The following is a 26,015-nucleotide window of genomic DNA, read 5'->3' on the forward strand; positions in this document are numbered from 1 at the left end:
GACTATTTGCCCACAAAGTTTTTCACAAAGTGGTGAATTTCACCCCATCCTTGCTTGTGAACAACTGAGCCTTTACAACAGCCCCCAAGCATAACGACGTCATCACTTGTTTGCCACAGTGCATTGTGGGGGATAGCCAGGGTTGGTAGTTGAGCGATATGACGGATGTCAGATTAAATTTTACGTGAGAGCGATGTGAAAGGAGCGATTTTGCCGGAAGACAATGAAATTGGTGATTTAAAGGAGGCGAACGTGTTGAGGATTTACAGCAGGAAAATCAGAATCCAAATCAAGCTTGGCAAGAAGGTAAGAGTCTAGACTGAGTCTACCACACTGTACTACATCATCATCAAAATCTCAGAATGTCTTATTTCTGAGGACATATATTCCACCTGCTAAACTTCTCATCTCAACTCATTATCTCTAGCCGCTTTATCCTTCTACAGGGTCGCAGGCAAGCTGGAGCCTCTCCCAGCTGACTACGGGCGAAAGGCGGGGTACACCCTGGACAAGTCGCCAGGTCATCACAGGGCTGACACATAGACACAGACAACCATTCACACCTACGGTCAATTTTAGAGTCACCAGTTAACCTAACCTGCATGTCTTTGGACTGTGGGGGAAACCGGAGCACCCGGAGGAAACCCACGCGGACACGGGGAGAACATGCAAACTCCACACAGAAAGGCCCTCGCCGGCCCCGGGGCTCGAACCCAGGACCTTCTTGCTGTGAGGCGACAGCGCTAACCACTACACCACCATGCCGCCCCCTGCTAAACTTGATCGAGAAAAAAAAAAATCTATCTGAATATTGGGAATTGGCATGGAGCAGGGCTCTCGCAGGGGATTTGTGGGAGAATAACGGTCCGAGTGATAAAGGAGTGATTAGTTAAATAAAACTTTAATCAGGAAACATTACCAAAAAACAACTTTGGAAACCCAATGATCTGCTGTGTCATGTTCAGTATAAATGCGCTTTCTTCAATAAATGCGGCTAGTGAGGTCCACTGAACATTATACATACTGTATCTGAAAGAGAACCCTTCGTGGTTTGGGAGTTTTATCGGTCCGACAGGCTCGCTCGGCTGCCAAGTGCTTCGGTATGTCAAGAGGCAAAAGGCCAAAGAATGCTTCTTGGTTTTACAGGCTTCGGAATATCGCTAGTTTCAGACGATGAATAGTGTCAATTGTTATAAATCTTCTATAACCGAAGGCCTTGCCGCAGACCATGGAAATATCATCGGGTCACAGTTCAAGTACGTCTTTTTCCCACCAGAGAAATGTAAGCTAGAAACACTTGTTCATTTCGATTCAGTTCGAAGGCTTTCACTGCAGATTAAACTTATCCATTTCTTTCTTCTCTCAGGGATGAGAATTTTCCGCGGATCTGCGGAATTCCGAGTTTTTCCCGCTGAAAATGTCATTTTTGTGAAATGTGTAAATCCGTTGAGAAAATTTCAGGGGGGGTCGGCGCGAGGCGAGGCTTGTGGTGGCACAAGCAGGCAGGACCGACCGACCGCCCGCCAGCATCTATCGGCAACGCTCATCGCAAAATTAGTTGCAGCTGTGATAACGGAAATCGTCATTGCTTTCTTCAATATTTATGCTAACGACAACTCACGACGATTTCCGGCAACGTTTTGGCGCTAGTTTCATCTCACTTCTACAATTCACGGAGAAACAAGCTATACGTACACGGTTTTGATCACTTCTTAAGTTCTAGTTATTTTGGTTAGTTTTCAAAGTTACTTCGCCAATATGGCGAAAGTTTTGGACCGCAAAAATGAGGATAGTGCCATGGAAATCGATAAATCGAACGGGATAAAGAACCGTTTCCAATGGGCATGGCTCGATAGTAGCGTTACCGTGCAGATAGGGACACAAACTGTGAAGACGTGCCTGACGGAACATATCCGAAAAGTGGACGTGCCGGGAAAGGTTCTGTGTATTCTGTGCTCAGATCTGATCAATTATGGAAACAGAGGAGCTAGAAACATCCAGGAGCACATCAAAACAAAAAAGCACAAAGGTACGTTTTACTTAAATTGTCAAAGACTACGTTCAGACTGCACCCTGAAACGACCCATATCTGATTTTTTTGCCCATATGCGACCTGTATCCGATTTGTTATTGACAATCTGAACGACACAGATCCGATTTTTTTCACATGCGACCCAGGCCGCTTGGATATGTGGTCCTAATTCCGATGCATATCCGTTATTTTCACATGCGACTGCAGTCTGACCGGACAGGTCGCATTCATGCGACCTACACGTCATCAACAAGAGACGAACGTCACTATTCTGCGTTGGCTAATCCCGCCTCTTTGGTGGAAAACAACAACATTTGTACAGTTTTCAGAATTTAAATAGACTTTTATAGAATTGATCAAGCTAATGGTGGATTTGGTAGGGACCTGGATGTTGATCTGTTAGCCTGATTAAATAAAACAGTTTCTATAACTGATTTATAACTTAAACCATCCTGTATTACAAGATTATAAGATTGTTCTGGAAATTTCCAGTAATTTGACACCTTCGGTCTCATTAGTCTGCTGCCCACATTAATCAGATTATTGTGTGAGTTCCGCCGCCGCCACAAAAACCACATCGCCAGGTCTCGCCTCATCTCCATGCTTTACTTGCAAACTTGAAGAGTGCGCTTTTTTTTTTGTTTACGTATTACGTAGATGTGCTTATTACGTGTCAATTTGCGCATGCGGGACACATTTGGGTCGTTTTCCGTTCATATTGGAGATCGCATACAAGTCTCATATAATTGGTAATGTGAACGGCCTAACAAAAAAATCGGATTTCACAACAAATCGGATACGGGTCGCTTCAGGTTGCAGTCTGAACGTAGTGTAAGATAGAGTCAGGAGGAATCTAATATATCGTTACGGTTACCTCCATTATCGCTCACGATATATATAAAATTATATCTGTAGGGATTTATCTTAAAGTTTATAAACATTTTAAACCATCATTGAATTTGAAAACATTCATATATTCATATATATATATATATATATATATATATATATATATATATACACACACACATATACACACACACACACACACAGTGGTGCTTGAAAGTTTGTGAACCCTTTAGAATTTTCTATATTTCCGCATAAATATGACTTAAAACATCATCAGATTTTCACACAAGTCCTAAAAGTAGATAAAGAGAACCCAGTTAAACAAATGAGACAAAACTATTATACTTGGTCATTTATTTATTGAGGAAAATGATCCAATATTACATATCTGTGAGTGGCAAAAGTATGTGAACCTCTAGGATTAGCAGTTAATTTGAAGGTGAAATTAGAGTCAGGTGTTTTCAATCAATGGGATGACAATCAGGTGTGAGTGGGCACCCTGTTTTATTTAAAGAACAGGGATCTATCAAAGTCTGATCTTCACAACACATGTTTGTGGAAGTGTATCATAGCACAAGCAAAGGAGATTTCTGAGAACCTCAGAAAAAGTGTTGTTGATGCTCATTGGGCTGGAAAAGGTTACAAAACCATCTCTAAAGAGTTTGGACTCCACCAATCCACAGTCAGACAGATTGTGTACAAATGGAGGAAATTCAAGACCATTGTTACCCTCCTCAGGATTGGTTGACCAACAAAGATCACTCCAAGAGCAAGGCATGTAATAGTCGGTGAGGTCACAAAGGACCCCAGGGTAACTTCTAAGCAACTGAAAGCCTCTCTCACATTGGCTAATGTTAATGTTCATGAGTCCACCATCAGGAGAACACTGAACAACAATGGTGTGCATGGCAGGGTTGCAAGGAGAAAGCCACTGCTCTCCAAAAAGAACATTGCTGCTCGTCTGCAGTTTGCTAAAGATCATGTGGACAAGCCAGAAGGCTATTGGAAAAATGTTTTGGGATGGATGAGACCAAACTAGACCTTTTTGGTTTAAATGAGAAGCGTTATGTTTGGAGAAAGGAAAACACTGCATTCCAGCTTAAGAACCTTATCCCATCTGTGAAACATGGTGGTGGTAGTATCATGGTTTGGGCCTGTTTTGCTGCATCTGGACCAGGACGGCTTGCCATCATTGATGGAACAATGAATTCTGAATTATACCAGTGAATTCTAAAGGAAAATGTCAGGACATCTGTCCATGAACTGAATCTCAAGAAAAGGTGGGTAATGCAGTAAGACAACGACCCTAAGCACACAAGTCGTTCTACCAAAGAATGGTTAAAGAAGAATAAAGTTAATGTTTTGGAATGGCCAAGTCAAAGTCCTGACCTTAATCCAATGGAAATGTTGTGGAAGGACCTGAAGCGAGCAGTTCATGTGAGGAAACCCACCAACATCCCAGAGTTGAAGCTGTTCTGTATGGAGGAACGGGCTAAAATTCCTCCAAGCCGGTGTGCAGGACTGATCAACAGTTACCACAAACGTTTAGTTGCAGTTATTGCTGCACAAGGGGGTCACGCCAGATACTGAAAGCAAAGGTTCACATACTTTTGCCACTCACAGATATGCAATATTGGATCATTTTCCTCAATAAATAAATGACCAAGTATAATATTTTTGTCTCATTTGTTTAACTGGGTTCTCTTTATCTACTTTTAGGACTTGTGTGAAAATCTGATGATGTTTTAGGTCATATTTATGCAGAAATATAGAAAATTCTAAAGGGTTCACAAACTTTCAAGCACCACTGTGTATATATATGTCCCATTCTCATCCCTGTTCTCTTCTTCTCGACTGGCAGCTGATAAATCTCAAATTAGGTGTTCTTTTTGTTGTGGAGACACAGTAAGGCACACAGCAATTCACTTCCGGCATGGTTAAAACTGGTTAGATGGAACAGTGCAGTGTTTAACAAGGGCGAAAGTCAACAATACAGCGGCGCTGACCCCGGGTATCGCCCATAATGCATTGCGGTAAACAAGCGATGACGTAGTAATGGGTTAGCTCTATTAACAATTCACCTGATTATCTATAGAATGTTACAGAAAGTTGTGGGTTTTTTTTGAGTATTCCACAACTTTCCTAATCTTTTGTTGCCCTGTCCCAACTTGTTCCCAACGTGTTGCAGGCGTCAAATTCAAAATGAATGTATATTTACGAAAACAAAGTTGTTTACATTAAGCATCTTGTATTTGTATTGTATTCATTTGAATATCGGTCGAAAAGTACTTGCAAACTATTACATTCTTTCCGTTTTACACAGCACACCAACTTTTCTAGAATTGGCGCTGGAGGTGATTTCAGAAATATTTATCCTTAAGTAGAATTTAATTAAAGCTAAAAATTTTCTGCCCTAATAAGACCCACATGGGTGCGTATCAGTCAAACTGCATTAAGACCGTCCGTGACGTCATCACGCGAGCGTAAACAGTGAACTGATGGCATTCATGTTAAAATAGGGTGGAGCTTCTGCAAGTCGTGAACATGAGTGTGCGTCGACATATTTGGACAAAGGTCTCGGTCATTCTGCACTTTGTGCTCACTTGTTTCAAAGCTAAGCTAATTAGCATAGCTTTGTGTCACAACTGTGCAAAAGTCTTAGGTGGGGTTTACATTAGACCGTATCAGCGGATCATCAGATTAACGTTTTTAAAACGATTAGTGTGCACACAGCAACACCAATACACGGATACGCTCGGCTCCGCAGGCATCCTGCGCTCCAAATCACTCCGCCCTGAACAGCGAGTGCCCTCTGGAGGGTGTGCACTCCGGCCCTGCGCAGCTCACAGAGCACGCGAGTGAAGCACACGAGCAGTGATTCGGGACTGAGCTGCTGTGTGTGTGATCTCAGTGCATATCGGGCATGCGCGTCACTTACCACTTGCAAGTGGAAGGATGGCAAGCCTAAAGACAATCATAACTACACAATGGGCAGTATTTGCATCAGTATTTGCAGTATTTTCATACTTTTATACTCTTTAATGAAAGGTGATACAAGGCGGAAGTCCGCACCGTTTTTCAGCAGTCGCGTCACATGACCAACGCCAGCGAATCAGGAAGGTGGATGTTACAGTGACGTCGTCCAATGACGACGCCAGCTAGAGCTCAGCACAGCGTATCCGCGTATTCTCAATGTTTACACAGCACCGGACCAGACACGATCTGGATTGAATACGTGGACCCTGACGGATTCCCGTTTCCCGGCGTTTTAATGTAAACGGACAGTGCATCCGCGAAGAAAACGAGACAGATACGGTCTAATGTAAACTTGGCCTTAGACACATGTAAGGAAATGCTGTAGACCAAAAACGGCTAAAAAAATTAATTTTAAATGACTCTTTGCTTGAAAAAATAAAAAATAAATAGTAGTCTCAGGTCCAGTGAGTGCAGTTTTATGCGGAAATGAGCTGTAGGTTTTACAGAGCATCTTACCGAACCAGCGACAGTTCTTCTGGACACTTTGACTGTCACACTTGCCTTTTCATTTTGCACCAAAACCCAGTCGCCTTCATTATGTTTTCTTTTTTTAAAATGAAAAGTCATCTCTTATGGAATATGCTGCTCAGATACAAACTTTTTTTTTCCCCCCCGTAACATTTAATTTTGTGCTGGAAAAAAACCCGAACATTTGGAACTCTAAAATTTTTCGTCATGTTTTGATTCAATGTAGACGTCATAAAATACAAATCTATAACAAAATTTGTAAGAAAAAAAGGGGGACGGGGATAGTGGACCGAAGACTTTTCCACTGTACCGTATTTATTGTGTCAGGTTTAAAATGAGCTTTACTGCCTTCACACCACAATACCTAGATGCTTTTGAACCCTTTGGGGCAGGAGATTTTTCAGTGAAGCTGGGCAAGGTCAAATGAAATCCAAAGTTCTTTTTCTGTTTCAGACTTCTCTTCTTTTCTTCTCTCATCCAGCCAATTCTCGATCAAATTAACTCAACAGCATTTCGGTAGTTAATGCTACAGCCACCTGTGCGCTTTTGAATACGGATCATCCACCGAACTGCAACACTGAGGATGAGCGTTCCCGGCCCTGCCTCAGTAAAATGCTTCTGGAACAAAACATATATTTGGCCAAGTTTGTGTGTTTATTTGGGGGTGGAGGGGGAGAAAGAAAAGACCACACAACCATGTTTTACCTGATAATTTGGGTGGTGTAGGAAATAATCCGGACATTCAGCTACTGCCATTTTAGTAAACGTTCACCTCCTGATTGTACATTCACTTGTAACAGGAGCAGAAAAAGAGCCTGGGGAAGAAAAAAGAAGAATAAATAATGAGTTGGGTACCCAAAAAACAACCCCCACACACTACCAGATCTCAACCAATATACCATTTCATAATCCAGATACTTCGGAAAACCAGTCAACAAACAAACCAATCACACCCAATATACCATTTCATAATCCAGATACTTCGGAAAGCCAGTAAACAAACAAACCAATCACACCCAATATACCATTTCATAAGCCAGATACTTCGGAAAGCCAGTAAACAAACAAACCAATCACACCCAATATACCATTTCATAAGCCAGATACTTCGGAAAGCCAGTAAACAAACAAACCAATCACACCCAATATACCATTTCATAACCCAGATACTTTGGACAACTAGTAAACAAACAAACAAACCAATCACACCCAATATACCATTTCATAACCCAGATACTTCGGAAAGCCAGTAAACAAACAAACCAATCACACCCAATATACCATTTCATAAGCCAGATACTTCGGAAAGCCAGTAAACAAACAAACCAATCACACCCAATATACCATTTCATAACCCAGATACTTTGGACAACTAGTAAACAAACAAACAAACCAATCACACCCAATATACCATTTCATAATCCAGATACTTCGGAAAGCCAGTAAACAAACAAACCAATCACACCCAATATACCATTTCATAACCCAGATACTTTGGACAACTAGTAAACAAACAAACAAACCAATCACACCCAATATACCATTTCATAATCCAGATACTTCGGAAAGCCAGTAAACAAACAAACCAATCACACCCAATATACCATTTCATAACCCAGATACTTTGGACAACTAGTAAACAAACAAACAAACCAAAATCACACCCAATATACCATTTCATAAGCCAGACACTTTTGAAAACCAGTAAACAAACAAACCAAAATCACACCCAATATACCATTTCATAATCCAGATACTTCGGAAAACCAGTCAACAAACAAACCAATCACACCCAATATACCATTTCATAAGCCAGATACTTCAGAAAACTAATAAACAAGCAAAATCTCAACCAATATACCATTTCATAACCCAGATACTTCAGAAAACTAATAAACAAGCAAAATCTCAACCAATATACCATTTCATAATCCAGATACTTCGGAAAGCCAGTAAACAAACAAACCAATCACACCCAATATACCATTTCATAAGCCAGATACTTCGGAAAGCCAGTAAACAAACAAACCAATCACACCCAATATACCATTTCATAATCCAGATACTTCGGAAAGCCAGTAAACAAACAAACCAATCACACCCAATATACCATTTCATAAGCCAGATACTTCGGAAAGCCAGTAAACAAACAAACCAATCACACCCAATATACCATTTCATAAGCCAGATACTTCGGAAAGCCAGTAAACAAACAAACCAAATCACACCCAATATACCATTTCATAAGCCAGATACTTCGGAAAACCAGTCAACAAACAAACCAATCACACCCAATATACCATTTCATAACCCAGATACTTCAGACAACTAGTAAACAAACAAACAAACCAAAATCACACCCAATATGCCATTTCATAATCCAGATACTTCAGAAAACTAATAAACAAGCAAAATCTCAACCAATATACCATTTCATAATCCAGATACTTTGGAAAACCAGGAAAAAAACAAACCAAATCACACCCAATATACCATTTCATAACCCAGATACTTCGGAAAACCAGTAAACAAACAAACCAAATCACACCCAATATACCATTTCATAACCCAGATACTTCAGAAAACTAGTAAACAAACAAAATCTCAACCAATATACCATTTCCTAACCCAGATACTTCAGACAACTAGTAAACAAACAAACAAACCAAAATCACACCCAATATGCCATTTCATAATCCAGATACTTCAGAAAACTAATAAACAAGCAAAATCTCAACCAATATACCATTTCATAATCCAGATACTTTGGAAAACCAGGAAAAAAACAAACCAAATCACACCCAATATACCATTTCATAACCCAGATACTTCGGAAAACCAGTAAACAAACAAACCAAATCACACCCAATATACCATTTCATAACCCAGATACTTCAGAAAACTAGTAAACAAACAAAATCTCAACCAATATACCATTTCCTAACCCAGATACTTCAGAAAACTAGTAAACAAACAAAATCTCAACCAATATACCATTTCATAACCCAGATACTTCGGAAAACCAGTAAACAAGCAAAATCTCAACCAATATACCATTTCATAATCCAGATACTTCGGAAAACTAGTAAACAAACAAAAACAATCTCAACCAATATACCATTTCATAACCCAGATACTTCGGAAAACCAGTAAACAAACAAACCAAATCACACCCAATATACCATTTCATAACCCAGATACCTCAGAAAACCAGTCAACAAGCAAAATCTCAACCAATATACCATTTCATAACCCAGATACCTCAGAAAACCAGTCAACAAGCAAAATCTCAACCAATATACCATTTCATAATCCAGATATTTCGGAAAACCAGTAAACAAACAAACAAACCAAATCACACCCAATATACCATTTCATAAGCCAGATACTTCGGACAACTAGTAAACAAACAAACCAATCTCAATCCATATACCATTTCATAATCCAGATACTTCGGACAACTAGTAAACAAACAAACAAACAAACCAAAATCACACCCAATATACCATTTCATAATCCAGATACTTCAGAAAACTAATAAACAAGCAAAATCTCAACCAATACACCATTTCATAACCCAGATACTTCGGAAAACCAGTAAACAAGCAAAATCTCAACCAATATACCATTTCATAATCCAGATACTTCGGAAAACTAGTAAACAAACAAAAACGATCTCAACCAATATACCATTTCATAACCCAGATACTTCGGAAAACCAGTAAACAAACAAACCAATTCACACCCAATATACCATTTCATAACCCAGATACCTCAGAAAACCAGTCAACAAGCAAAATCACACCCAATATACCATTTCATAATCCAGATACCTCAGAAAACTAGTTTTAAAAAAAAAAAACGCGCACTAAAAAGAAACCCATCTAAACATCTTTACAAGGTACGATTGAGTTTGCTCAGCTGTCTATCTAGAGAAAACTAAACCACACTGAATACTTCATATAGGAAGCCTTTTTTCCCGCTTTAGTTCTCTATTCTCGAATGCTGGCAATGATAATGAAGCCTTAAGACACTTTAGAAGCTTTCCAAACAACACTGAGAAGATAATAGCCCAAGTGGCCCAAGACAGAAAAATTACAGAAACAAAAATAGCTCTTAAATACCTCAAAAGCATAAACTCCTCCATAAAAAGACGCGTTCTCAAAAAGAAAATACAGCAGCGCACAGATTTCATAAGGAAACTTTAATCGTTTGATCTGCCACCCAGAACCCTATACAGCTTCCACACAGACACTGTGGAAATCAACAGCATCAAAAATCGATCCTTTTGCTACTTGGGTTGATTTAATACACATATTAACACAAACCAAAAAGTCATAGAAACCCTTTGGTGAGGGATGTGTAGGAAGAGGCTGTGCTGAGAATGTACTCTTTGTTTCACTGGTCGGAAATACGGAGACGGGAAATGTAAACGAACATTTGGCAAGAGCACACGGAAGTCACAGAAACCAAGCACAAAAAACAAAAACAAACAAACAAACAAAAAGGACTGGCGTTAAATACATGTTTAATTAAAAAGTAGACGGCCTTTCGATTTCATAAAATCGGTGAAATTTAGTTCCCTCTGAAATTTGGCCATTGTGATAAATTTCTGTAATATCTCATAAAATATCAGGCCATTCTGTGGCTGGGAAGTTATTTCATTTGAAGGGATTAAAGCAAATAATGTGCATGAAATTGCACAGCCAGGCAGACAGAGGAAGTCCGTGTGTGTGACAGTTCCATCATTCTGTCGCTAAACGAACAGCTGATCACACCGAGGTGCTCGCTGAGCGCCGATATTTATTCGTTTGGTCCTGCGTTTCCTTTCCTTCGCATATAACAATGTCTTTTCTTCTCGCTTTCCGTTAATGTAGTTGGCCTTTCATGTTTCGTTCGTACACTCACGGCCTCCATTTTTCTCTCCTGTTTCAAACTCGTATCCCACAATGCCTTGCACAAATGGGAAAAGCCCACCACGTGATGCATGACGTAGTATCTTGTATTGGGTCATGGTGAAGCAGGAAAAAAAATATATATATATATATATATATATATATATATATATATATATATATATATATATATATATATATAGCAGCGAATTTAAGGCCATGTGGCCCTAAATTAATTAATTCTTCGATTTAAAAAAAAAAAGGCGAATAAAATTGGGAGTCTGCGATTTGATTTCAGTAGTTTTCGGTACACTAAACAAAAATAATTGGGTGTCAGGCAGGGAGAATTCTTTTTATGACTTTAACTTGAAAAATCTGAAACGCAGTCAGATTCGTATCCTGCTGATGCCACATCTGTCCATGGGAGCAATATTAACTGTAATCACTGGGTGAAAGAAATGGCATACTGTCTCTGCCCTGGCAATCGTAGGCATCTGTGAGCTTATGTACGTGGAAGATAGTGCTTTCCTCCAAGTGCCCTACGCTGCCCTGTAACGGCATAACGGTTGGCTGAATTCACATGTCTCAGAGGAAGCATGTGTCTTGGAGAAAGTACTTTCACCTTTCCCTGGTCGCTGTTGGATGACTATGTAGAGAGGTGGCGAATTGGCAGGTGACCAAATTGTAGAGGAGGGGGGAAAAAAAATCGCAAGTTTAATACTTACGCATACAACCCCAAATCTGAAAAAGTTGGGATGGTATTTTGAAATCGAAATTAAACCTGATGACAATGATTTGAAAATAATCTTCGACCTGGACTGCACACAAAACAATAGAAGACTAGAAAAGCACTCAGAGAGCGCAGACCTCCGCCAAGAGTCCTTCAAAAAATTCCGGGATCCAGACGGTGATCCGGATCACCGCCAAAATTTAATGGATTGTTACACTACCGTTCAAAAGTTTGGGGTCACCCAGACAATTTTGTGTTTTCCATGAAAAGTCACACTTTTATTTACCACCATAAGTTGTATGTACAAGGGTTTTCTAATCATCCATTAGCCTTCTGAGGCAATGAGCAAACACATTGTACCATTAGAACACTGGAGTGAGAGTTGCTGGAAATGGGCCTCTATACACCTATGGAGATATTGCACCAAAAACCAGACATTTGCAGCTAGAATAGTCATTTACCACATTCAGTGTTGTGCATGAACGCGTTCAAAAGAACGCGTTCACTGAACACGCTCGTTTTTCCATGAACTTTGAACTGAACGCAACAACTTTGTAATGAAAGAACTTGAGCGTGAATTCGTTCAAATTATGCGCCATGAACGACAAACATGAAGATGAACGAAACATGAAACCTGATGAATCGAGTGGCACGTCTACTTGCAAGATATTTTACGTTCTACTACTTCACTGTCAGTCTGATGTTGTTGTCACTCACTGCCCTGAGGTGCCGCGTGTGTGCAATGCATCATGGATAACGTAGTGTGAAGCCGGAGATAATGGATGGCTCTATGATTTGGCTCCATACTACGTTACCCATGATGCAGCAGAGCAGAGTAGGCGTAACCCAGCGTTCCCTAGCTACAGACAGCAGACAGCGCGCACACCACAGCCGGCGCGCACTCACAGCAACATGGCCAGTGAAAGTTCAAGTAGCGGCACGGAGAACACAGATGAGTACAATGCCAAATAATTTTAGAAATGTGATTGTTGTGTGCATACACAGATGTGTACTGAAGAATGAGGCTATCTGAAGTTTTCCTGTTTTGCATTTTGAGAAATAAAAAGCCCTTGAGCATGCATCCCTCTGTCTGATCAATATGGTTGATATGGTCAATGCTGTTGATATGGATCTTAAAATAGCACTCCTTCAGTGTATATACATATTGGCAGTCATCTTTTTAGAAACACACACATTTATGAGGAAGTCTAGTTGTCGTTTATTAGAAGTTACTGTTAGTTGAAACTGAAAGCATTTGTTTGAAGTTACGTGTAACGTTTTGGTGCAGTGGTTGAGTCAGTGAAGAAATCAAAATATTTTGTCCTTTTTCCATATATAGTATGTACAATAACTTCCATTTTGTGTGATAGAATATCTCATCTCATCTCATTATCTGTAGCCGCTTTATCCTGTTCTACAGGGTCGCAGGCAAGCTGGAGCCTATCCCAGCTGACTACGGGCGAAAGGCGGGGTACACCCTGGACAAGTCGTCAGGTCATCACAGGGCTGACACATAGACAGACAACCATTCACACTCACATTCACACCTACGGTCAATTTAGGCTACGTTCACACTGCAGGCTGAAGTGACTCAAATCCGATCTTTTCGCCCATATGTGACCTGTATCCGATCTTTTATTGACAATATGAACGACACGGATCCGATTTTTTCAAATCCGACCCAGGCCGTTTGGATATGTGGTCCTAATTCCGATTCCTATCCGCTCTTTTCATATGCGACTTCAGTCTGAACCGCCAGGTCGCATTCATCCGACTTACACGTCATCAACAAGCCACAAACGTCACTATTCTGCGCTGAAGTAGGCGGCGGGTCTCTCAAAAAAAGTTACAACAACATGGCGCATAATCACAGGCGCAGATAGAGGGTGGGACTCGTCCCACCCAGATTTAAATTCACCTCGTTCGGTCCCCCCCACTTATAGGGAGGAAAAAACGTCTATGCTGTCTTTCTTTGCATAAGGCAAACCTCACGGAAAAATCAAAAGACTAATTACCATTCGGTTTATTGAGGTGCACAGCAGTACATACATAGTTGCAACAACTCACATAAAACAAAAAGACTGATATTCGGTTGGTTGAGCTGCGTAGACTGCACAGGTTGCGAGCTCGAGCTTGGTTGCTATGGTAACCCACAAGTTTGACAGGCATATCGGGGTTGGGGTTGGTTTGCTGGCAGCTTTGCCCCCCCAGTTTTTTGTCCCCCCCAGTTCAAAAAATGTATCTGCGCCCCTGCGCATGACATCAATGCGAGGGACGCTTCGGGCTGTGAAGGTTCTGAATCTTCTCAATGGAAGGACGCAGAGGTTAGGGAGCTGATTTCCATTTGGGGGGATACAGCTATTCAAGCTACATTGGATGAGTCATACCGCAACCGGGCGGTTTTACTTCCGTAAACACTGGCCATGCTCACTGCGTGTGACGTCGTCGTATCCTGCAATGCGCATGCGGAACACTTTTAGGTCGCTTTTCGTTCATACTGAGGATCACATACAAGTCGCATATATTTGTTAATGTGAACGACCTCACAAAAAAATCGGATTTCACAAAAAAATCGGAATTGAGCATTAAGCCTTGCAGTGTGAACGTAGCGTTTGAGTCACCAGTTAACCTAACCTGCATGTCTTTGGACTGTGGGGGAAACCGGAGCACCCGGAGGAAACCCACGCGGACACGGGGAGAACATGCAAACTCCACACAGAAAGGCCCTCGCCGGCCACGGGGCTCGAACCCGGACCTTCTTGCTGTGAGGCGACAGCGCTAACCACTACACCACCGTGCTGCCCGTGATAGAATATAATATCTATAATATATGAGTAGTTTTGAGCTAGAATGTAGCATATGATTTTAGTCTTTATTTTCATATCCCGCCTAAAAGTAAAATGAACTGCACTTTGAACTAGTTCAGAATTAAAACTGAACGATGAACGTGAACAGTTCACTTTAACATGTTTGAACTGAACTTGAACTAGTTCAAAAAAAGTGTGAACTTGCACAACACTGACCACATTAGCAATGTATAGAGTGGATTTCTGATTAGTTTAAAGTGATCTTCATTGAAAAGAACAGTGCTTTTCTTTCAAAAATAACGACATTTCACAGTGACCCCAAACTTTTGAACGGTAGTGTACTTGTGCCGTCACACCTCTGGAAAAAATTTCAGAGCAATCCGTTCATAACTTTTTCCGTAATGTTGCGAACAGACAAACCAACAAACAAACCAACGCTACCGAAAACATAACCTCCTTGGCGGAGGTAACAATACAACAGCACATTATCTGATGTTTTACCTCATTAATTTTATTGCTCCCTCCCCCCAAAAAAAGCTGGAACGATAAAAGATTTAGCACTTTATAAATGTTGCCATTCCTTCTCACAACACAATGTTTAGAGACTGAAGACACCAAGTGATGAAGCATTTCAGGTGTTATTTTGTCCCATTCTTGCTACAAACAGGTCTTGAGGTGTGCAATAGTATGGGGTCATAGTCATACTTTTCCATTTCAAAATTCACCAAGCATTCTCTATTAGGGACAGAGCGGACAGACACCCTGTTCTTCCACAGCCCTGCCTTTGTAATGTGTGTAAATTGTGGTTTTGCATTGTCTTGTTGAAATATTTCTGGAAAAGGTGTCGTCTTGAAGACAGAATATGTTGCTCCAAAATCTCAGTGTACTTTTCTGTATTAATGCTCCATCACAGAAGTTAGCTTTTCCAAGGGCACGGACACAACCCCATACCATGACAGACTCTGGCTTTTGGACTTGTTCCTAGTAACAGTCTGGATGGTCCTGTTTGTCTTTGGTCGTCCATTTCTTACAAAAAAAAAAAAGACCTGGAATACTGATTCATCTGACCACAATACACGTTTCCACTGTGTGATGGTCCATCTCAGATGCCTCATGCCCCTTTTCCACCAAAGCAGTTCCAGGGCTGGTTCGGGGCCAGTGCTTAGTTTGGAACCGGGTTTTCTGTTTCCACTGACAAAGAACTGGCTCTGGGGCCAGAAAAACCGGTTCCAGGCTAGCACCCTTTGCTGGGCCAGAGGAAAGAACCGCTTACGTCAGCGGGGGGGGGGCTGGGGGGCGGCGGAGTTGTTAAGACCGACAACAATAACAAGACCGCAAAAGATCGCCATTTTTAAGTGACGAGAAGCAGCAGCTGTACAAACGCGAAGTCATCCGCTACGTTCACACTGCAAGGCTTAATGCTCAATTCCGATTTTTTTGTGAAATCCGATTTTTTTGTGAGGTCGTTCACATTAACAAATATATGCGACTTGTATGTGATCCTCAGTATGAACGAAAAGCGACCTAAAAGTGTTCCGCATGCGCATTGCAGGATACGACGACGTTACACGCAGTGAGCATGGCCAGTGTTTACGGAAGTAAAACCGCCCAGTTGCGGTATGACCCATCCAATCTAGCTTGAATAGCTGCATCCCCCCAAATGGAAATCAGCTCCCTAACCTCTGCGTCCTTCCATTGAGAAGATTCAGAACCTTCACAGCCTGAAGCGTCCCTCGCATTGATGTCATGCGCAGGGGCGCAGATACGTTTTTTGAACTGGGGGGGACAAAAAACTGGGGGGGACAAAGCTGCCAGCAAACCAACCCCAACCCCGATATGCCTGTCAAACTTGTTGTGGGTTACCATAGCAACCAAGCTCGAGCTCGCAACCTGTGCAGTCTGCGCAGCTCAACCAACCGAATATCAGTCTTTGTTTTGTTTTATGTGAGTTGTTGCAACTATGTATACACTGCCGTGCACCTCAATAAACCGAATGGTAATTCGTCTTTTGATTTTTCTGTGAGGTTTGCCTTATGCAAAGAAAGACAGCATAGACGTTTTTTCCTCCCTATAAGTGGGGGGGACCGAACGAGGTGAATTTAAATCTGGGTGGGACGAATCCCACCCGTCCCACCCTCTACTGTATCTGCGCCCATGATTATGCGCCATGTTGTTGTAACTTTTTTTGAGAGACCCGTCGCCTACTTCAGCGCAGAATAGTGACGTTTGTGGCTTGTTGATGACGTGTAAGTCGGATGAATGCGACCTGGCGGTTCAGACTGAACTCGCATATGAAAAGAGCGGATAGGAATCGGAATTAGGACCACATATCCAAACGGCCTGGGTCGGATTTGAAAAAAATCGGATCTGTGTCGTTCATATTGTCAATAAAAGATCGTATACAGGTCACATATGGGCGAAAAGATCGTATTTGAGTCACTTCAGCTTGCAGTGTGAACGTAGCCATCCATTATTATTATTATTGTTGCTGCTGATTCTTCGACGTTGTTTTTGCTTCGATATTCGCGCCAAGGTTTATGCAAACGTAGCGACGTAACTGACGTATACAGCGACGTAATGACGTGGCTTCCCTTAGCACCGCGAGCTATGGAAAAGCAAACTGGTTCTCAGCTGGCTCGCAAGTTGAACAAGTTGTGAACCAGCACCAGCACTGGCCCCGAACCAGCCCTGGAACTGATTTGGTGGAAAAGGGGTATCAGAGTCCAGAGAAGTCGACGGTGCTTCTGGACACAGTTAACATAAGGCTTCCTTTTTGCACAGGAAAGTTTTAGCTGGCATTTGTGGGTGTAACTCTGCATTGTAGTGTTTGACAAAGGGTTGCCAAAGTAAACCCAAGCCCATGCGGTTATATCAGCTGTAGATGAATGACTGTTCTTGAGAGTGCCGTCTGAAGGATTGGAGATCACTGGTGTTCAGCTTAGGCTTGAGCCCTTGCCCTTTACGCACCAAAATCCCTCCATATTCTTTCAGTCGCTGAACGATATCGCACAGTAGAGGGTGAAATATCCAAATCCCTTCACATCTTTCTTTGAGCAATGCCATTTAAAAAAAAAAAAAATCTCCATAATTTTTCCTGAAGGCATCAAAGAATTCTGAACCTGTCAGTTAACTGGTTGATCCAGGAATCCCTGGTGACCGAGTTGATGAGAACCTTCTCCCTGTAATACAACCCTGTTTCCAAAGAAGTTGGGATGCTGTGTAAAATAAAAACAGGATGCAATGATTTGCAAAATTGTTTTTGATGTATATTCAATTGAATACATGGAGCGGGGACAACTGCCATCTTAAATCATATGGCAAGTGAAGATCCTGATTCAGTCCAGGCTTCAGCAGTGAGGAAAATCATTCAGAGGGAACTTTTCTCAACAGTTCCATGTTTGGTCAACAGAAGCACTGTTGATGTTTTAAATACTGGCCAATTTTAAGAGGGCAGGTTTTGCAAGAAGCAAGAAACCCATCAGCTCTAAAACAGACAAAAGCATGGCAAAAGTCTATGAAATCAGAGCCATGGGTGGTTTTGGAAGAACTTTGAGTACTTACAGATCATTAATGCTTTGCTGCAATTAAGACCAGAGTAACAAAGTCCGTAAATTAACAGTAGCATTACTCTGACCCTTCTGAAGTTTGTCATTTTTGTTTTATACTTCTTATATCAAATTTAATTGATTGAAACAGGTTTGTTACTTACGTCATAGCGGTTCTAAACAAGCGTTCCTGCATAGGCCTCTTTCTTTTTTTCCCTGTCTTAAAGCGAGACGACCTTGTGATTTCATAAAAATCAGTGAAAATTTAGTTCCCTCTTAAATGTGGTCATTGTGATATGTTCATTTCTGACATACAGTGGGGCAAAAAAGTATTTAGTCAGTCACCAATTGTACAAGTTCTCCCACTTAAAAAGATAAGAGAGGCCTGTGATTTTCATCATAGGTACACTTTAACTATGAGAGACAAAATGAGAAAAAAAAAATCCAGAAAATCACATTGTCTGATTTTTAAAGAATTTATTTGCAAATTATGGTGGAAAATAAGTATTTGGTCAATAACAAAAGTTCATCTCAATACTTTGTTATATACCCTTTGTTGGCAATGACAGAGGTCAAACGTTTTCTGTAAGTCTTCACAAGGTTTTCACACACTGTTGCTGGTATTTTTGGCCCATTCCTCCATGCAGATCTCCTCTAGAGCAGTGATGTTTTGGGGCTGTTGCTGGGCAACACGGACTTTCAACTCCCTCCAAAGATTTTCTATGGGGTTGAGATCTGGGGACTGGCTAGGCCACTCCAGGACCTTGAAATGCTTCTTACGAAGCCACTCCTTCGTTGCCCGGGCGGTGTGTTTGGGATCATTGTCATGCTGAAAGACCCAGCCACGTTTCATCTTCAATGCCCTTGCTGATGGAAGGAGGTTTTCACTCAAAATCTCACGATACATGGCCCCATTCATTCTTTCCTTTACACGGATCAGTCGTCCTGGTCCCTTTGCAGAAAAACAGCCCCGAAGCATGATGTTTCCACCCCCATGCTTCACAGTAGGTATGGTGTTCTTTGGATGCAACTCAGCAGTCTTTCTCCTCCAAACACGACAAGTCTATTTTGATTTCATCTGACCATATGACATTCTCCCAATCCTCTTCTGGATCATCCAAATGCTCTCTAGCAAACTTCAGACGGGCCTGGACATGTACTGGCTTAAGCAGGGGGACACATCTGGCACTGCAGGATTTGAGTCCCTGGCGGCGTAGTGTGTTACTGACGGTAGCCTTTGTTACTTTGGTCCCAGCTCTCTGCAGGTCATTCACTAGGTCCCCCGTGTGGTTCTGGGATTTTTGCTCACCGTTCTTGTGATCATTTTGACCCCACGGGGTGAGATCTTGCGTGAAGCCCCAGATCGAGGGAGATTATCAGTGGTCTTGTATCTCTTCCATTTTCTAATAATTGCTCCCACAGTTGATTTCTTCACACCAAGCTGCTTACCTATTGCAGATTCAGTCTTCCCAGCCTGGTGCAGGTCTACAATTTTGTTTCTGGTGTCCTTTGACAGCTCTTTGGTCTTGGCCATAGTGGAGTTTGGAGTGTGACTGTTTGAGGTCGTGGACAGGTGTCTTTTATACTGATAACGAGTTCAAACAGGTGCCATTAATACAGGTAACGAGTGGAGGACAGAGGAGCCTCTTAAAGAAGAAGTTACAGGTCTGTGAGAGCCAGAAATCTTGCTTGTTTGTAGGTGACCAAATACTTATTTTACAGAGGAATTTATCAATTAATTCATTAAAAATCCTACAATGTGATTTCCTGGATTCTTTCCCCCCATTCTGTCTCTCATAGTTGAAGTGTACCTATGATGAAAATTACAGGCCTCTCTCATCTTTTTAAGTGGGAGAACTTGCACAATTGGTGGCTGACTAAATACTTTTTTTGCCCCACTGTAACCGACAAAATATCAGGCCATTCTATGGCCATCTTAAATCATACGATTTAAAATATCGGTCGGCGAGCACCGATATTTATTCGTTTGGTCCTACATTTCCTTTCCTTCGTATATAACATAACGCCTTTCCTTCTTCCTTTCCGTTACTGTAGTTGGTCTTCCACATTTCATTCGCATACTCACATCCTCCATTGTCCTCTCCTGTTTCAAATTTGTATCCCACAATGCCTTGCGCAAATGGGGAAAGCCCACCACATGATGCATGACGTAGTATCTTGAATTGGGTCATGGTGAAACAGGAAAAAAAAAAAGAATTTAGGGCCATGTGGCCCTAAATTCATTAATTATTCTATTAAAAAAAAAAACCTCATAAAATTGGGAGCCTGTGATTCGAATTCAGTAGCTTTCAGATCACTAAACAAAAACAACTGGGCGTCAGGCAGGAAAAATTATTTTTATGACCTACACTTGAAAAATCCGAAAGGCAGTCTAGCTTTAAAGGGATCCCCCAGCAGATTTATTCTCAAACTTATTTTCAGTAAAGTAGTCGCACATTTCAAAAATATAAAATTTTGATACACGAGGCATACTTGTTTAAAAATTGACAAATTCGGTAAAACACTTGTAAAACTACGATGTAAACAGAGAACATAAACAGCCGAGTTGCTCCAAGCGACCGCTACCTGACGTTATCGCATGCGTCACCACTACAGGAAGTCAATCTGGCATTTAAAAAAAAATTAATTTCTCTCAAACACAATTTGGTCTCTGAAAATGAAAGTTTGATTTTTGAAATCTGCGACTACTTTTACTGAAAATAACTTTGAGAATAAATTCACTGGAGGATCCCTTTAAATATCATGGGAGTTAAAAAAAAAAAAGTCCTCAGTCTTGAAGACTTTCACATGGTGGAAAACTTACTGTTCCAAAGCGCCAACACTGAAGATTTCCCTAAATGGTAAACACGCACACCCTTACAGAATGCTTCACCATATCAACAAGTATACGTTTCCTTTGTTGCTACTGAATTCGAAATCACAGACTTCCAATTTTATTAGTTTTTTTTTTTTTAATAGAGCAATTAATGAATTTAGGGCCACATGGCCTTAAATTCCCTGCTTCACCATGACCCAATTCAAGATACTACCGTATGTCCTGCGTCATGTGGTGAGCTTTCCCTGTTCATGCAAGGCATTGTGGGATACAAACTTGAAACAGGAGAGAAAAAGAGGACGCGAGTGTGCGAATGAAACGTGAAAGACCGACTACAGTAACAGAAAGCGAGAAGAAAAAACGTTATGTTATATACGAAGGAACGGAAACGCAGGACCAAACTAATAAATATTGGCGTTCAGCGAGCACCTCGGTGTGATCAGCTGTTCGTTTAGCGACAGAACGATGGAACTGGCAGTGCACGCTCAAAGGTAAACCTGTGCATGCACACACGGACTTCCTCTGTCTGCTTGACTGCGCAATGATTTCATGCACATTATTTGCTCGGGAATCCCTTCAGATTAAATAACTTCCCAGCCACAGAATGGCCTGATATTTTGTGAGATATTACAGAAATAAACATGCATCATAATGACCACATTTCAGAGGGAACTAAATTGCACCGATTTTATGAAATTGAAAGGCCATCTAGCTTTAAAACGCATAAAAAACTATTAAATGATATATAATGTATTCAAAATTTAGATAATCTAAATATTAAAAATTGACATACAGAACCCAAGTTTAAATTGCAGAGCCGAGGTTTTAAGTCTCTCAATTGCTCTTAGATAACATATTGGATCTTACAACCCCGATTCCAAAAAAGTTGGGACAAAGTACAAATTGTAAATAAAAACGGAATGCAATGATGTGGAAGTTTCAAAATTCCATATTTTATTCAGAATAGACCATAGATGACATATCAAATGTTTAAACTGAGAAATTGTATCATTTAAAGAGAAAAATTAGGTGATTTTAAATTTCATGACAACAACACATCTCAAAAAAGTTGGGACAAGGCCATGTTTACCACTGTGAGACATCCCCTTTTCTCTTTACAACAGTCTGTAAACGTCTGGGGACTGAGGAGACAAGTTGCTCAAGTTTAGGGATAGGAATGTTAATCCATTCTTGTCTAATGTAGGATTCTAGTTGCTCAACTGTCTTAGGTTCAGTACCCGGACCCTTCTTCTACGCAGCCATGATGCTGTAATTGATGCAGTATGTGGTTTGGCATTGTCATGTTGGAAAATGCAAGGTCTTCCCTGAAAGAGACGTCGTCTGGATGGGAGCATATGTTGCTCTAGAACCTGGATATACCTTTCAGCATTGATGGCGTCTTTCCAGATGTGTAAGCTGCCCATGCCACACACACTAATGCAACCCCATACCATCAGAGATGCAGGCTTCTGAACTGAGCGCCGATAACAACTTGGGTCGTCCTTCTCCTCTTTAGTCCGAATGACACGGCGTCCCTGATTTCCATAAAGAACTTCACATTTTGATTCGTCTGACCACAGAACAGTTTTCCACTTTGCCACAGTCCATTTTAAATGATCCTTGGCCCAGAGAAGACGTCTGCGCTTCTGGATCGTGTTTAGATACGGCTTCTTCTTTGAACTATAGAGTTTTAGCTGGCAACGGCGGATGGCACGGTGAATTGTGTTCACAGATAATGTTCTCTGGAAATATTCCTGAGCCCATTTTGTGATTTCCAATACAGAAGCATGCCTGTATGTGATGCAGTGCCGTCTAAGGGCCCGAAGATCACGGGCACCCAGTATGGTTTTCCGGCCTTGACCCTTACGCACAGAGATTCTTCCAGATTCTCTGAATCTTTTGATGATATTATGCACTGTAGATGATGATATGTTCAAACTCTTTGCAATTTTACACTGTCGAACTCCTTTCTGATATTGCTCCACTATTTGTCGGTGCAGAATTAGGGGGGTTGGTGATCCTCTTCCCATCTTTACTTCTGAGAGCCGCTGCCACTCCAAGATGCTCTTTTTATACCCAGTCATGTTAATGACCTATTGCCAATTGACCTAATGAGTTGCAATTTGGTCCTCCAGCTGTTCCTTTTTTGTACCTTTAACTTTTCCAGCCTCTTATTGCCCCTGTCCCAACTTTTTTGAGATGTGTTGCTGTCATGAAATTTCAAATGAGCCAATATTTGGCATGAAATTTCAAAATGTCTCACTTTCGACATTTGATATGTTGTCTATGTTCTGCTGTGAATACAATATCAGTTTTTGAGATTTGTAAATTATTGCATTCTGTTTTTATTTACAATTTGTCCTTTGTCCCAACTTTTTTTTGTACAATAGGAGAGAGAGCTGTTAAATAGCTGAGCGGCAGAGTCCTGAAATATTCCACTTTCGAGGGGCACAAGATGACTTGGGGTCTTTGTTGATCTCCGGCTGCGGTTGTGGATCTGCCGTTCCAGTGGTAGATACGATGGCCACGAGGGGTTGTGAAGCATCAATATGAAACAATGTGAATTTTTCTCCTGTATGTTCAGCAAAATGATTGCAGCTACAGTGAATAATTCAGATTATGAAAAGAAAAATATTAAAAATATTGACACGCATATCCAAGTCAATGACGCAGGATTATAGTTAAACCTTTTTTTTTTTTGCTTTGGTGAGCACGGGTTTTGACTGAGCTGCTAAAGCTTTGCAGTACCTCTGCTGCCTCATACATTCTCTATACCATAAATCACAGCACTTACTGTATATTCGCTAAATCCTTTAATACCGAGGAATTAGAACAATTCCCCCAGGTGGACTAACATGGCCAATCATTTGGGGCTCGATCTCTGAATTACCGGCTGGGAATTTTGTCTCGGACGAAGCTGAACCTGGGAGGAATCTGGTTCTTGAAGTAATTAAGTGCAAAAAAAAACCCCAAGCAACCCCCCGCCCAACACACACACCCAAAATATGGTGTTGGGAGCACAGTTGTCAGGTGTCTTTATAGAATTTCTTTTCCAGATGGATCTGTTAAAATTTATTCCCTTCGTGTCTTGAGAGTTGCTGACTTCAGCTACATAAAAATTCATATTTTGAGAAATTGAATACATTTCCACTTTCCAAGGTCTAGGGGGGAAAAAAAATGCTTCTGGAGACTGAGATCCTGTTTTTTTTTAAACATTCGAAAAGATAACACTTGTGTACATTTTTTAAAACTGGGATATTACATTACTTTATTTTTTTAACTTGGATTAAAAGCATCATGCAATGGCAGAGGTTTCAAAAGTACTGAGTAAGTGGACACTGATTTAACATTTATGGAAGGATAACCTATTGAAAAATAATCAACTTCCGGGTACTTTTTTTTTTTTTTTTTTTTAAATACCACATGCCCCAAAGTGTTTTACTCCTTACAATAGGGGTGTTCACATGGCAACTTTTACTCCGGCGTAGCACCGGGGCTGCCCCGGTAGAGCGTTCACACGGTACAAAGTTATAGCGGTGTAGCCCCCGAAAGCTGCTTAAACCGGTGCAAATCTAACCCTGCTCGGGAGGCGGTTTAAGAAATTTACTCCGGAGTAAATGCTAGTTTGCGGGGCAGCACCGATATAAAATGGGACGTCTGAACGCTACAGGGGTAGACTCGCTATGCGTGAGGAGAGTTGATTACATAATTTGCATCCTGGTATTTTGCGCTTCCAAAATGGCGAATATCAACAACAACAGAACTGCGTGTCTTCCAGTGTTGCCAGATTGGGCGGTTTTAAGTGCATTTTGGCGGATTTGAACATATTTTGGGCTGGAAAACGTCAGCAGTATCTGGCAACACTGGTGTCTTCATCCACGTTGTTTTCCCGGCGCTTGGTGATGCCATGACAACCGGGAAACGGAAGTACATTTTCACGCATGCGCATATTTCATTTCCGCATTATTACTGTCGTATAGCACGGTCGCAAAAACTGCCGTGTGAACGCAAGTGGGGCTGCACCGGTGCTAACACGCTTCTCTCTAGTAAGCAGGTTTGTGACGTGTGAACGCGCCACAAAATTTACACCGGTGTAAGATATATCGCAACAAAATGCATCGGTGCAGCATCGATGCAAATATGTGCCGTGTGAACACCCCTATTATATATTAGCCAAATGTAATATGTTAATAAGGTTAACCCTCCGGGGTCAAGAGCTTCGCCGGCAAAGCTTGGCAGGTTTAGAATGAGGTGGTCATATATTTAGCAGTGTTTCATCTCATTATCTATAGCCGCTTTATCCTTCTACAGGGTCGCAGGCAAGCTGGAGCCTATCCCAGCTGACTACGGGCGAAAGGCGGGGTACACCCTGGACAAGTCGCCAGGTCATCACAGGGCTGACACATAGACACAGACAACCATTCACACTCACATTCACACCTACGGTCAATTTAGAGTCACCAGTTAACCTAACCTGCATGTCTTTGGACTGTGGGGGAAACCGGAGCACCCGGAGGAAACCCACGCGGACACGGGGAGAACATGCAAACTCCGCACAGAAAGGCCCTCGCCGGCCACGGGGCTCGAACCCAGGACCTTCTTGCTGTGAGGCGACAGCGCTAACCACTACACCACCGTGCCGCCATTTAGCAGTGTTTTCCCCAGAAAAAAATTAAAGCCCTAAATTCTGGCATGATAATACACAGACAATTGAGTGCCAATAGTGTGAAAGCAAGCACCAAAGGCATGAAGCGAAACGAGGGGGGTCTGGGGGCATGCTCCCCCGGAAAGTTTTTTGAAAACAGATGCTCTCAGGT

The 26,015-nt window shown here is 41.5% G+C and overlaps 1 protein-coding gene across 3 annotated transcripts in view; it reads right to left on the minus strand.

The window, feature by feature from the left end:
• grb10b (growth factor receptor-bound protein 10b) overlaps window positions 1-26,015 on the minus strand; it is a 230,929-nt gene that overhangs the window by 121,754 nt on the left and 83,160 nt on the right. For 2 of the 3 annotated variants that reach the window (XM_060921182.1, XM_060921181.1), the window contains exon 2: window positions 7,091-7,200. The exons of the other annotated variant lie outside the window; for it this stretch is intronic. In XM_060921182.1, coding sequence (XP_060777165.1) covers window positions 7,091-7,127 — 37 coding nt within the window. In that variant the 5' untranslated portion in view covers window positions 7,128-7,200. The remainder of the gene's footprint in view (window positions 1-7,090; window positions 7,201-26,015) is intronic. 3 annotated transcript variants of the gene reach the window in all.

Source organism: Neoarius graeffei, chromosome 5 (genome assembly GCF_027579695.1).
Source record: "Neoarius graeffei isolate fNeoGra1 chromosome 5, fNeoGra1.pri, whole genome shotgun sequence".
NCBI lineage: Eukaryota > Metazoa > Chordata > Actinopteri > Siluriformes > Ariidae > Neoarius > Neoarius graeffei.